At 44.9% G+C, this 14,507-nt stretch overlaps 2 protein-coding genes and 1 long non-coding RNA gene across 6 annotated transcripts in view; 2 read left to right on the top strand and 1 right to left on the bottom strand.

Annotated features, from left to right (window-relative positions):
• Positions 1-7,856, top strand: part of GRK4 (G protein-coupled receptor kinase 4) — a 40,155-nt gene extending 32,299 nt beyond the window's left edge. The window contains exons 14-16 of one of the 2 annotated variants that reach the window (XM_068149631.1): positions 280-417; positions 1,757-1,879; positions 3,372-7,856. In XM_068149631.1, the coding sequence (XP_068005732.1) occupies positions 280-417; positions 1,757-1,879; positions 3,372-3,425 (315 nt within the window). In that variant the 3' untranslated portion in view covers positions 3,426-7,856. Of the gene's footprint in view, positions 1-279; positions 418-1,756; positions 1,880-3,371 lie in introns of those variants that run through there. The other variant, XM_068149632.1, reaches the window with a different exon arrangement.
• LOC137446708 (uncharacterized) lies at positions 7,735-10,066 on the bottom strand. The gene is made up of 3 exons (XR_010988697.1): positions 9,719-10,066; positions 9,476-9,588; positions 7,735-7,821 (listed from the first exon to the last, which is right to left on the bottom strand). It is a non-coding gene; the product is annotated as an uncharacterized lncRNA (long non-coding RNA).
• A 154-nt stretch (positions 10,067-10,220) lies between these two features.
• HTT (huntingtin) overlaps positions 10,221-14,507 on the top strand; it is an 87,749-nt gene continuing 83,462 nt past the window's right edge. For all 3 annotated transcript variants that reach the window (XM_068149633.1, XM_068149634.1, XM_068149635.1), the window contains exon 1: positions 10,221-10,583. In XM_068149633.1, the coding sequence (XP_068005734.1) occupies positions 10,483-10,583 (101 nt within the window). In that variant the 5' untranslated portion in view covers positions 10,221-10,482. The remainder of the gene's footprint in view (positions 10,584-14,507) is intronic.

A 14,507-nucleotide genomic window follows, 5' to 3' on the forward strand; every position in this document is an offset into this window, starting at 1 on the left:
GCTGCAGACTGTTTCTGGGCTTAAAAGTTCTTTCCTGTGACTTGCAGGATGGATGGAAGGGATTGCTCAGGTGCCTTGTGAAGAGAGTTTTAAGTTCTTGGATTTCTATTTTCCAGCATAGTGTAAATTGGTGATAGCAATGTGAAATATAAAATTGCAGACACTTTGCTCCCCCTCTGCTCACCTAGGAAAGATGAAAAACCAGTCCCAACCCCCACACCCTCCCCACCTACCCTAAATCCCAGAAGCTTAATGAAGCAATCTTGTATTGTACTGCAGCCACGTGCCGTGTATTGTAAAGATGTCCTGGACATAGAGCAGTTCTCCACAGTGAAAGGAGTGAACCTGGATACCACAGATGATGACTTCTACTCCAAATTTGTTACGGGTTGTGTCTCAATCCCTTGGCAAAATGAGGTATTGTGTCTTTCACAGGTTATTTTCTTTGGCACAGCTTTATAGAAGATTTTAATAAGGGATATAATTATAGGATGAACTCTCTCTGTGAGATGTTAAGAAGGTTCTGGTTTAGACTTTGCTGGGAGGCTTCAGAAAAAAAGTTTGTTACAGTTTGAGCTGGGTGCCCCCCTGCAGTGTTTACTTCCTGTGTCCAGAAGTCCAGCCCAGAGGGGTGGACACAGGAAATTATGTAGTATTTCATACCACAATCCTTTGCACCACTATAAGATCCAGTGCGGAGTCTAGCACTTTCTCTTTTCTTCCTCCTCCGTCAGCCGGTAACTGGGGAGATGTCTCCTGGCTTTGGGCCTGGCTAGGCCCAAGGCCACGGGGGGATGGGCAGTCTCAGATCTGGCCAGCTGAGACTAGCCTAGCAGTGGGAGGGGGAAGAAGGAGCCCTGGGGGTCTCGGGTGTACCCTCAGGTGGGGATGGGCTCTCTCTGGGTCTGTTTTGGGACTTTTCTTTGTCACTGTGCTTTTGCTTTTCTGTAAAAGTTCACTGCTTTCTATTTAAACTTTCCATCACTTTTGCAATCCGTTTGTCTGAGTGTTTATTGTTTGCCAGGGGTGGGGAAGGGGGCTGCCTCAACCCAGCACAAAGTTGTTCCCTGAAACATAAATAACATGCTAAACAAAAATAGAATCTGACAGCTTGACACCATAGCTAGAGCAGACAGGACAGTCTTTAGCATCAGTATCCCCACGTTTTCTTGTCCTTCTCTCACCTGGTATTCAGTATTGCTGATCATATGAGAGGGATGGGATGCCATTCAAAGGCAAATAGGCACAGTGCAAACTGTGTGTCACAACTGTGTGTCAACAAAGTATCCCACTGACATGGCCATGCAGAACTGCAGATTCACCTTTTCTGAGGTTGCAAAACAAACAGTTGAATATCAATTGAGTCAGACTTTCTCTTAAAGCTTTTTCATCTGTCCAGTGCATGAGTGTTCTAGTATTCTGCAGAGAGCACTAGAATTTTGCTGCATCTATATGCAGTCCAGTCTGTTTAGAGCATTCAAGTCTTTATTCTTTCAGGAGCAGCACTCAGTAATAATGATTTAAAATGGTAGTTTCTGTTATGAATGTCCTCCCCCTGTTTTATGATGCTAGTAACTTTCTGAGATCAGTAATGTCTTTAATGCTACTTGTGCAATTTCTTTCTCAGTATTGGGGTTTGGTTTTTATTTTTGATAAGTAATTTCTGAACCAGACAGAGTAAACAGATAGCACCTGGAACTTGTTTGAGAGGCATAGGTGGATATTTCATTTATATTTTGTTTCATGTCTTTCAAAGATGATTGAAACAGGATGCTTTGAAGATATCAATGCATATGAAACTGATGGTACTGTGTCACCAGACAGAGAGAGGTCTCCTAAACCAAAGAGGGGCTTCTTTCACAGACTTTTCAGTGGAGAGGTAAGAGTAGTTCTTTTCTTCCGTAAGAAAATTGCCAGAAACACCTTAACATCCATTCAGTTTTGGGATAGGATGAGCTGAGTTGCTCCCTGGATACTGAAACTAATGAACTCTGGTTTATTGTGGCTTTGTCCCTGCCCTGCAATTCAGAACTGTGGCAATCCCTGTTACTTTGGGAGTTTTTCCTCCTTCAGCATTCCATCTTCGTCAAGTGTCTGCTAGCTCTTACATGGGGAAAGGTAGTGTGTGCTGTTAACAGCTGTGCTGTAGGTCCTTCTTTCCTGAAGATATTAGGTTGGGTCTTTCTCCTTAGGTACTTTGCCAGTTGTTTATAAAAACTTCTGAGGAGGTGACTTCAGAGCTAATTGAGGCCCTCTCTGTAAAAACTCAAATTGACTAAAGAACTCAGAAGTGAGTGTGGTAGAGCAGTGCAACTCCTAGGACTCGCTCATTTAGAAGGTTGGGCTCCCAATAAGTCACTCTAGTGTATTAATCAAATAAAAATCAGTGAATGTGAAAAAGGATTAAGAAAGAAATGTTGTAATATCTGAGTTAGTTTAATGCCTTTACTAAAACAACAACATAAGATGTGTTTAAATCACTGCTAATGCACAGCCTTTCCTTATACTCCCCAGCAGGTACATGAATTGAGTGTGACCTAAAATACACGTGGCATACTGTGCTGGTTTATAGGTCAGGAGAGAGAGGCTATTTGAAAAGGTTTTCAGCTGAAGATGTGGTACACAATTTTGCTTACTCAGTATGCCTGCACTTAGCATGGAATTATCTTGAGAAGCACAAGTGTATGCCAGCAGAGAACACTTCTGCAGAAATTACTTTCAAGGAGAAATGGGATGTTAAAATTGCTAGGAGCACATCATTAAGTAGCCACAACAGGGCCACGTATTAAAATTGCATGATGGCATTTTTTGTCATCAGCTGACAATTCCCCTCTCTAAATGTACAATGCTAATGGGGATTTATAATAGTACTGTCATTTTTAATTCACCTTTTCCAATTCACTTTCCCCCCTGCCTCACTTAGAGTAATGGGATAGAAGAAATGGTTAAGTGCACCCATAATCTCATGTAACTAAAGTTCAGGCTTGTGTCTCACTGCAGTCTTTTCCAGCTGAATCAGCAGGCTTCATACTGTCCCAAGATATGGTTCTATGTGTTGAGAAAGAGTTCTAAAATAATTGTTACAGCCTAAGAGTCTGTAGTTGGTTTACAAGTAGTAAGTCAGCAGTTCACTGTCCTATGAAGTTAAAAGAAAGAAAGAACTTAAGGTTAAATGAAACTTTAATGATTTGAGGTTTGGGATTGAGTTGTGGTTTCCTTTGATATTCCCAAAGCATTTGGTTAGTAGGCAGTAAAATATGCTTGAAGAAGAGCCACCCTCACCCCCCCAAAGCATTTGTGTGCCACATAAAGCACACTAACCAACAGTGGTGTCAGTTCTGCAGCTGAATGGTCTGTATCTTGTCTTGCAGGTCTGCTTTAAATCTGACTGCAGTGATGACGAGCAGGAGTCCTCCAGACTTTGAATTGTTTTACCCTCATCAGAAAGGATGAGCAAACTAAATGTTTTATATCTCTGTAGCAAAGTGTATTATATATATTTTTTATCTGAGTTCAAGGATTTTTGTACATTTGTACTTCATTTGTTTTAAGATGTATATTTTCACTAAAGCTTAACTGTACAAAAAGCAATGAGTGCCATTTGAGTGAGTGTGTTTCTGTATGTCTTTGATTTATCTTGATTTATTATTATTACTATTTTTTTTTTCCAGTGGAATGATTCTAGAAATAATACAAGGGATTTTTTTAAGTACAGAGATACTATCTATTGCATCGATGTAACTTGACTTTGTATGCTCCTGGTAAAACTCTTCTTGTTCATTAGTCTCTTTTCTTAACAGTGAAATTGCTGTACTGATGCATTTCATAGTCCTGCTATTACCCAGCAGCACGGCACTGCTATTACCTAGTGTGTCTCTCAAGCAATTGCTAAGGAAAAAACCAAAAGGAATTCAGTGTGCTGTGGCCAGCTGTTTTGAACTGCTCTTTACTGTCTTGTCTCTGTGGAATGTCTTTCTGTATATAGAGAATTCTGAACATTTAGCTTAATCCTATAAAAACTGTATTGCCCCATTCTTCTCTTTTCTACCCTTCTTACACATCCTCTCCATACAGTCTCTTGGCATGGAGTAGACCTATGCCAAAATTTGAGGACTGCATTTTGAGTACTTGGTTGCCTTTCCTGAAAGGATTTATTTTTACCTGTGGGGGACTCCTTTTTCTTTTTCTGTAAATGAAATTGTTTACAACTACACATAGGAAGTTCAAAAGCAAAGCATGGGCTCATCTTGCCAACCTCTCTGCCTGTTACCTTGTGATGCACAAAGTTAACAGGGCTCTCAGCAATCACTGCCACTGAGGGGAGGACAAGGTAGTAGTAAGTATCAGATTTAATTCTGTAAATAACCTGTCCTTATAATCTTTAGAAACTTAATCATTAAAACCTGCCTTTAATGATTGCTTAATGCAGGTGTGGAGCTGGTATGGAAATTTTAGTTACCATTACCTGATGTTTGTTAGTATAACTGTTTCCAACTGCTTCACAGATTGTTAAATGTCCTTTCTTCTGGACTCCAAGGCTTCATTTTGTAAAGTTTCCAGTGAAAACTACTAAGCTGTGTATGAGAATGAATTTAGGGGAACACACTTCATGAAGAACCTCTTCTGGTTTTGAAATTTGAGTTAGGGACTTGAGACCTAATGAAATGCTCTTGGAGATGGAGATCTGACCTTCATCACATATTTAGTTCTGTATTCTGAGGATTCATCTCCACTGAGCATGCATTTTATTTTTTCTCTCCAATCTCCAGGGCACCAGCCAGATGACACATGTATTATACACACACAGCAACTGAATACCCCTCTACCTCAAACAGGTTTCTGCTTGTGATCCACAGACCCACTGGAAGAAACTTAGGCTGCTTCTGAGAAACTCACAGGATACATTTGATACTCAAAGCTATGGTCAGGTTTTAATTCATAGTATTTTTTTTTTCTTTAGTAACAGATGTAGTAATGGCTTAGAATTTGGAAAAAAGCTGGAAAACCAGTGTCTTAAATCCTACTGGGGCAGAGCTGGTGCCTGTCTGAAATTGTTCCTCTTGGCTACTGTGCCACAGAAATGAGGAATGGAGTTCTCTTCCTGTGTTTTCAGTCCATGTTTCCTGATGTATAAAATGGCACAGAGGACAGCAAAATGGCTGCCCTAGAAAGTCCAAAGGGAGAAACTGGCAGAGAGACAGTTTGAATGAGTTGCTGGAGGATAGTGTGATGCAATAGTGAAGGGATGCCTGACAGAAATATCTGAAGTAAGGATGTTGGCTGGAACCATTATGAATGAGACAATGAGCTGGCAGAGTCTGGCCTGACCCTCCTTATTATGTGCCACAAGAATACAAGGATTCTAAAAAGCTGGGCATGGAGAAATTGGGAACTAACAAAAGTGTTTTAGAAATACCTTGGTTGGAGAAGGGGGGCTCATTTTTTTAAGCTCTTGGGCTTGCTGCTCTGAGGCACAGGTAGACATAGGAGCTGACAGCCTGGATGTAAGGCCTGCTTAGAGCAACCCCAAATTTGGGCAAGTATACCATGGACACAAGCTGAGTAATTTTTATGAAGAAAATACAGAAATTGGTTTTAACAAAGAAAAAAGAAATAAAACTGAAAGTCTAATTATCATGTAGTTCAAATTTTCTTTCCATGTTTTAGGAGGAAGGACCTTAAATAACTCCCGTTTTGGAGCTCTGAAACTGCACACTTAATATGCAGGGAGCTGTGAAGAAAGACAGCTAGCTGAAGAGAAAAGGGAAGTTGTTCCTAAGAAGTGGTTATTCCTACTTCCTATTCTTTGAACAAGGAACTCCATGCAAAAAGTGGAGGATTTGTATGTTTTTGTGAAGCTTTAGTTAGTTTAATTTCAGTAGTTTTTTCTTATGTTCTGAGTACTATTGAATTGGGTTTCAGCAACTACATGTTTCCAGGATTAGGATTTAAATTGTTGCTTTGTGGTTTTTAGTCATTGTTTTGGGGTTTTTTCCCCTAGTAGGGCTCAAGATGGCATTTTTCCACTATAAATGGGTCCCTTTGGGGCTAGAAAAATGACCACATAATAATAACTAGATATTACCTAATGTGATTCCCCTAATGAATTAGAAAAGACAAGGAACTGGAAGGATCAGCAAAACTCTCTTTATATGGTACATGGAGATGAAGGTGTTCTGCTCTCTAAGGTGGCTGACATTGGTTACATGTCTGTCTTTGCTGGAGTAGTTGTAGCTTGGAGATGCATTTTGGAAGCAGGAAAAGGGCAAGGAGAGAGGAGAACATCTGAAAGCAAAACACTGTGTTGTGATAAATGTAGTATGAGTTTTGCTCGTCTCAGTTATGTCCTACAGAAGTCAAAGGAAGGGCAAGGCAGCAGGTTGTGTTGACTGGTGATGTAGCCTCATGTTTCCATCAAGCTGTTTAACAAAGAAACCCAACCCCCCAAACAGGACCCAAGGTAAATTTTTGTCCTTGTGTGACTTCATGATACCTCCATGAATTCACCAGCGGTTAGAAGGCTCTCGTAGCAGCGAGACAATCCAGCAGCCCCACTACTTTGTTCTACTGGTACAAGATGCAGGAAGATTTATGGAATTCTGGAGGAGTTACTTGCATGTGGTCAACCCTGCTTTTCTGTGGCTTGTGTTTCCACGTGTTTGTGTATGCAGGTCTTCATGTCTGCTTGTGCATACCTCATGAATCTCTATATTCAGCTCAAATTTCAGAAGCTGTGAAGCAATGAACCGCTGTCTTACTGGTGTACTTAAGGTTGTGGAATGTCATGACCAACAGAGTAGAATCTTCATGCCTCAGGGTTCTTCTATTAAAAAAAGTCTGCTTTTATTATTTTTCTTCCCCTCCCCACAAGTGTAGTGTCTAGAATAGAGGCGGTGTTATGCTGCTGGAGTGCAACAACAACAGAACAGTCTTGCTTGAAAACAAACTAAGCACTTAAAAATAATTACTGTGTAAATTCTGGAGAAAAGGAGGGGTCTTCACTCTCTACAACTCCCTGAAAGGAGGTTTAAGACAGGTGGGTGTTGGTCTCTTCTCGATAATAACAAGTTGACGGGCTCTAACGAAATGGCCTCAGATTGCCCCAAGGGAGGTCTAGGTTGGATTGTAGAAGAAACTTCTTCACTGAAAGGCTTCTCAAAGACCAGAAGTTGCTGCCCAGGGAGGTGGTTGAATCCCATAGACAATTCATAGAGGATGTTGTATGTCTGTCTCCCCCGTCAAGTCATTGGTAAAACAATAGATGTGAAGGTTGTGTGATTATGAAAGACATCTCCATCTCAGAACAGAATTCTAAATTGAGAAATCAGTGATAGAAGCTATTCAAAACCAACTAAACCCCACATTTTCAGACTGCATTTCCATTTTTTTTTCAAACTGTGCAAATGCAAGAATTTTCTCATTGCTTTTTACACAAATGGAGAATGCTTGTTTACAAGTTACTAAAGCCAACAGAAGTGGTGTTATTTTGCTTCGGTTTGGTTTAGTATTGCACAAATTTGTCATTGGAGTTACCCCCTTAGTATATATTTTTGGAAAATACCCTTTAGGAAGTACTAAAATAATGGAAAAATTTGTTTACTTAGGTTTTGAATTACCTGCCTGACTCATTTTGGTGATGATGGTGTCTCCTCTGCATTTTATTCCATAACTATCCTTACAGTGTGACAAGTTGTGCACATGAGATGTAGGTAACTTTCCTCAGAGATGACTGTTCCATGAGATGTGTGAGTTCCAGTACTTCCAAACCACTGAACTGTCTTTGTATCAGCTGTTTTCCCACGTGTTCTAGCATTGTTATTCCTGAAATAAAAGTTAAACACTGCCAGAGATCTCAACCACATCTATTACTGTGATTTATTTACCCAGTCTATGATGGTAGCCAGGATAGTCTGTTGGATTGTTTGGGTCACACCAGTTACCCGCTGGATTGTTTGTGGAAATGCAGAAGTGCTGGCCTCAGTGTGACTTCAGGACAGAGTGGGAAATATTCTTGATGTGCTTGTCCCACCTGTTCTTAAAAGCATTAAATTGAGAGAACCTGTGCCTAGGTAGCCTGTGTTCATGACATTCAATGTCTGTGTTATAGACATGTTTCTTGTGGTTTTTTTTCTCCTGGAGGTTGAGGTGAATTCATCATCATCCACTGAGTAACATGCAGCCTTTCAGCTATTCATTCTTATTCCATAGAGACTATAACTTTATTTTTCTTTGTGGTAATGATGGCTTTGCAAAGCTGCCAGCTCTCTAACCCTGCCTGCTTGTGCTTGCCCCTTGCCAGTTTTACATCACTTTTGCCAGTGTGGCTGTTTGTGGGGCTGCTGTTTGAACAGGGGCTGTGACGTGATATGTATGAAACCATGCAGCAGTTAGTTTGAATTGCAAGAACCTATTGATAAGGTACTCACCAAAACAAAACCTGATACCTCTGAGGAGTTCTCCAGTTACCCCAAATGGGGGTTAATGAGCCTGAGGGCTCACACTGCCAATGCAACTGGGAAAGAGAACAAAGAGGAGTGTGCTTGTGGGCAGGCACTGCCTTGGCATTCCTGCCGGTGAGTCAGCAGCCCTTGGGGACTGGCAGGCATTGTGAGCTTCAAAACAGGTTTGCAAAGACTGGCTGGGTTGGTGGCTCGTTTGATCTCCCTAAGAGCTTGGGCTCTTTTTAATGTGCTTCAGTGAATTTCAAAGCATGGTGTGGCACCTGCAATTATCACAGAGTTCGTGCAGCACTCCAGCTAGGCTGGCATCTTCCTTCATGTATCACTTGCTAAATAAAAATTTCATCATGGTCCTTATGTTCCAGAGACAACTCTGGTAGCTTCATAATTAATCAGGAAAAATCCTCTTTTAACCTTAAAAGCTCACATGATAATGAAATTGGGGGGGTTGCTAGAAGCTGATTTGCTTTTAGTACTGTAGATAGGTTTAAATGTTTTAAATCGTTCATCTTTTATTACTATGATCATAAAGTTAACTGGCAGGGCCCTTGTTTTAGTGAATACTTGGCAAATATGGGATCAGTAAGGTGATTCTGTCATGACTGCTGCTGGCCTGAATATCCAAGATGAGCTCTGCTTCCTCGTCCATCACTGCTAGCAATAACCAAATTACACAGCACGTCATTAGTGGGAATTTCTTTCCTTAAAAGCCCCAAGAGCTCCCTTTCCCTTGCTGGAATTTCCTGTGTTTGAGATGGAAGTTGAAGTGCCAGTACCTATCAGCTGTGATGTAAAACTTGTACCAGCAACTAACTCTACCACAAGGAAGGGTTTTAAGTGGGAAGCTTGCATTGCTCTTGGCTTTGCAATTGAGCGCACAGCAATGGCATCAACAATTTAAGTTTGTATACTGTCTCTTCTAGGCTACGTTTATTGGGCCTGTAAGAGTGCAAAACGTCTCCTCTGACAAAGCAAGCTCAGAGTGACAAGGGGAGCGCCGAAAGGCTAGCGGGTACCTTGCCAAGTTCTAAGTGTCCTCTTCCTGTAAGTGTTTCCTCTGCTCGATGCAGCCCAAAATAAAACTGCCATGCTGGAGGCGCCTTTGGCAAGCACCTGCGTGCTGTTGGGCCTGCGGGAAAGAGGAAGGGGGGGAGCTGCAGGGGCTGCCTCCTGTAGCCCAGGAATCACAAGAGCCTTGTGGTGGAAGGGATCTTTAAAGGTCAGCTCGTCCACCCGCTCCGCCGTCAGCAGGGATGTACCTGATGTGTAGGCACATGGAGCGTATCCTTTCGTTTTGCTGGTGACATCCTGGGTCCCATCGGCGGCGCTTTAGGCTCTGACAGGGCTGGCGAGGCCAGCGCTGGGCGCACTGGAGGTGCAACAGGAGCTGCTGCTGCCGCCTAACTCCCGGGGAAAAGGGAGCGCTGGCACACCCCGGGCCGAGCGTGCGAGGGGGGCTTCCCAGCGAGCGCCGTTTTTCCGACAAACCCCATCCCGCTGTGGCTGCGGGGCCGGGCCGGCCGCACCTCCCGTGCACCGGGACTGCCTCTTCCCCATCAGGGGGCGCCACGGTGCTGCGGGCGGGCTCTGAGACTCAGCGGCCCTCCCTCGATCCTCCTCCCGCCCCGTCCCGAGCCCGCGTGCCCCTGTGTACGTACGTCACGCCGCACGTGACCGCGTTGCGGGGCCCGCGTTCCGCGCATGCGGACCCGGCGCGGCTGAGCCCCGCGGGGGGCGGGGCAGCTTGGCGGGGGCTGATGGGACCGATCCAAGATGGCGGCGGGGCGGCTGGGGAGTGCTCACGGCCCCCTGCGGCGTCTCCCTCATTCATTGCGGCAGTGACGGGCGGCACGGCGTGAACGGGACGGCGGCGCCTCGGCTGGCTTGAGAGCGCCGGGATAACGGGAGAAAGCGGTTCCCGCGGGAGGAGGACGAGAGTTAGGCCCGGGAGGAGGAAGGAGGACGCCTGCGAGAGGGCGGGGAGGAGTTGCGGGTCGGTGCCGCCGGCGCGGGCGGAGCGGACATGGCCACCATGGAGAAGTTGATGAAGGCCTTCGAGTCGTTGCGCTCCTTCCAGCAGCAGCAGGTTCCGGCTGCCATCCCCGAGGAGCCGCTCCAGAGACCGTAAGTAACTGGCAGCCGGGGACTGGGAGGGCTCCCGAGACACTTCGGTGGCATCCTTCTGCCCTGTCCCGGGGAGAGGCCGCTCCGCCAAGACGCTGGCGCTCTGGAGCTGCTGGCACCCTGGGAGGCAGCGGACAGCCCCGACGTGCGTGTCTGCCCTTGGCAGGAGTCTGCGCTCCTGGACGTGTCCGGAGGGGAAAGAGGGGATGCCTGCCCTCCCTCTAAGCCAGGAGTAACTTTCTAGGCAAGCACGTCTGGAAACGCAGCAATGTGGTGGTGAACGCGAGATACAGGGATGCTGTACGGGTTGCACAGGCTGGTTCGAGGAAGGGAAACCTTAATCTTAATTAAAACGCTGCTGAAAAAGGAGGCAAAACCCTTCTAGGCATAACTTAAAGCACTAAATTTAAAATCTGCCCTGATGTATCTGGGTTTATGACAAACTTCCCTTGAAGCCCTGTGCTGTGATTCGCTGCTTGGAGAACTGAGAGGAATGAGTTCAGATGCGCCTGGTTGCCTTTTGCTTTCCTAAATAGACACATCATGTCCGTGCATTCCTGGTTTCCCATCAGGAGGTGCTGCTGGAAGCCAAGGGCAAGGAGCTGTTCAGTGGCCCAGTGCTGCCTTGCATTTGCATCCTCTGAAAATAACTTCTGTTGAGCAGGTGGAGTCAGATTTGTCAGGATTAAAACATGAGTCACACTGTAGCTTTTTATCCAGCTATTGGGAAGTTGGGAGAAGTGGAAGGGTTGAGGAACAGGTAACTTAGGTATTGGCAGCTTTGTAGTGTTTTGGCAGAGGACGCTGAGCGGTAGAGCTGGGCTTGTGGCCACCTGCTCCCACAGTACATTCTGGTATGGATGCCAACTAAATTACCATGGTTGACACTGGAGAGTGTTGTCTCAAACACTCTTAATGCATTTTCACACTTTTAGGACACAAGAGATGGGGGAAAACATTTCTTCATGAGGTAATTGTTTATAGATGTCTTACTGGTCTGCAGGGACTAAATGCTCTGCTGTGTGGGTGCTTTGTGCTAGTATTTTGTGTGACATAAGGGATAGATGCCCTTCTATGTCCTGTATTTAGCTGAAAAGTATCTTTCTAGAAAGTCACTGCTGAGCTAGAGCATAATATTCCAAGAAAAAGTCCTGACAGTTCTTTGTGATGCTTGCTGTGGGTTCTTATTCTTAATTTGGGGGTCTGAATTTAGCCACCCTCTATGCAAAACCTTGAAAAGATGAAGGTTGTAGTTGTCCTTGTTGCCTTTGCCTTTTAAAATAGGCTGCATGCTCTCAGAAAGCTGATGGCACTGTGTGCCCCCAGGAGCTCCACAAATTCACTGACAGCACTAAGCTTCTGAAAGTTTATTGTGGCAGACTTTGAAGTCTCCCAAACTTCAAGTGAGACAGGAGGTGACATCTTGAATGTAATTCACAGTGCTGCCTGCACTTTAGTTTTCTTGTTTGTAGTGCACTGGGAGGGAAAACCACCTCTGTGTTTAACTTGGGTTTGGGGAGAGGTGTTTATCTTCATTGTGGTTCTGTACAAGCAGCAGTTAAATACTTTGTGTGGTCCCTTTCTGTCATTCTGTTCAAAGGTTGGACTTGATGATCTTAAAGGTCTTTTTCCAAACAAAATGATTCTATGTTTACTGTTGTAAAAGGTTGTGCACTTACCTGTCAATAAGGAAAGAAAAAATTCACTGGTGAATGGTACAGAACAAATACTGCTGGTGTGCTCTTTAATTATGTCATCAGATATTTGTTTGTCCATTAGAATTAGAGAATCATTAAGGTTGGAAAGGAATTTTGTAATCATCAGGTCCAACTGTAACCCAGATGCCATGACCACTAAACCATATCCTGAAGCACTGCATCTACAGCTTCTTGAACAGAGCTTCAAGGATGGTGACTCCACCACCTCCCTGGGCAGCCTGTTCCAGTGCCACACCACTCTCCCAGTTTTTTGGGTTTTTCCTAATTGTCCAATTTAACACACCCCTGGCACAACTTAAACTCATTTCCTCTTGTCCTGTCACTGATTACTTGGGAAAGAGACTAACACCATCCTCCAGCCTCCTTTCAGGGAGCTGTATAGAGCAATAGGATCTCCCATTAGCCTTCTCCTCTCCAGACTAAACAACCCCAGCTCCCTCAGCTGCTCCTCATATGATGCCTCCTCTGGACATGCTCCAGCATCTCAATTTCTTTCCTATACTGTGGCGCCCAGAATTACAGTATCACAGTATCACAGTATAACTTAGGTTGGAAAGGACCTCGAGGATCATCGAGTCCAACCTATCAACACAGACCCCATGACTAGACCATGGCATCAAGTGCCACGTCCAGTCCCCTCTTGAACACCTCCAGGGACGGTGACTCCACCACCTCCCTGGGCAACCCGTTCCAATGACGAATGACTTGCTCAGTGAAGAACTTCCTCCTCACCTCCAGCCTAAACTTCCCCTGGCGCAGCTTGAGACTGTATCCCCTTGTTCTGGTGCTGGTTGCCTGGGAGAAGAGACCAGCCCCTTCCCGGCCACAACCACCCCTCAAGTAGTTGTAGAGGGCAATGAGGTCACCCCTGAGCCTCCTCTTCTCCAGGCTAAACAATCCCAGCTCCCTCAGCCTCTCCTCACAGGGCTTGTGCTCAAGGCCTCTCCCCAGCCTTGTTGCCCTTCTCTGGACACCTTTAAGTGTTTTGATGTCCTTCTTAAACTGAGGGGCCCAGAATTGGACACAGGACTCAAGGTGTGGCCTAACCAATGCAGAGTACAGGGCACAATGACCTCCCTGCTCCTGCTGGCCACACTATTCCTAATGCAGGCCAGGATGCCATTGGCCCTCTTGGCCACCTGGGCACACTGCTGGCTCATATTCAGGCGGCTGTCGATCAGCACACCCAGGTCCCTCTCTGTTTGGGAGCTCTCCAGCCACTCCGACCCCAGCCTGTAGCTCTGCATGGGATTGTCATAGCCAAAGTGCAGTACTCGGCACTTGGACTTGAACCCAATGCTCAAGCTGTGGCCTCACCAGGGTCCAATACTGGGACAGACTGGTTTGATCCAGGCCAGGATGCCTCTGGCCTTCTTGGCCATGTGGGCACACTGCTGGCTCATATTCAGCCATCCACCACCACCCCCAGACCTTTTTCCACCCGGCTGCTTTCCAGCCACTCTGCCCCAAGCCTGTAGCATTGCTTGGGGTTGTTGTGACCAGAGCGCAGGACCTGGATCAGAACTGTCCTGAGTGAGAAGCTGTCCAACATCACCTGTAATACTGAGGTTATAGCTTGGGGAGTGACATTTTTGATTGGACTTTTTTTTTTGCTACACTAGAAGCAGACCTAACTATCTTCATCTACTTGTTCAAAATTCTTTTGTCTCCCCACATAAGCTACTTTGATTCACAGCAATGTAATGTTAGCTCTGTATGATTAAAAATGATACTTGTTAAAAAAACCCTTTTCCTGTTCGAGCCTCTTAAGTAATTTTGGAGAGTTCTAGATCTGGTTATTGAGTGAGTGCTCCTCAGGACTGACTGCTTCCTGCTGTGCAATGGTTTAACATCAGAATTTGGGGTAGAGAAGACTTAATGGTTCGTACAACACGTGTTGAAGCTTTGCTTCACTTTATTGTAAGGCATTGAGTAGTGAGCCCTTGATAAAACTGATACCCTGGCTGTACTTTTAAAATGTAAATGTGAGCTGAACTGAAGCTTTTACCAGGAAGCTTTGTCTGTTTTGAGAGATGTTAATCAGCAGTAATCATGTGCTGTGATTTATTATGCATTACAGTCAGATGCCTGTTTCTGACCCCCCTCTCATATTCCTGCTGTTTTGGTTTTTCCTTCTAGGAAGACGTAGGTTGAGCTCTCTGTCATCATACTGCTTCTATACCCTTCTGCTGAGGCACCTGATTTT

Source organism: Melanerpes formicivorus, unplaced genomic scaffold (genome assembly GCF_026170545.1).
Source record: "Melanerpes formicivorus ecotype bairdi unplaced genomic scaffold, bMelFor1.0.p_v2 SCAF_18, whole genome shotgun sequence".
Lineage (NCBI taxonomy): Eukaryota > Metazoa > Chordata > Aves > Piciformes > Picidae > Melanerpes > Melanerpes formicivorus.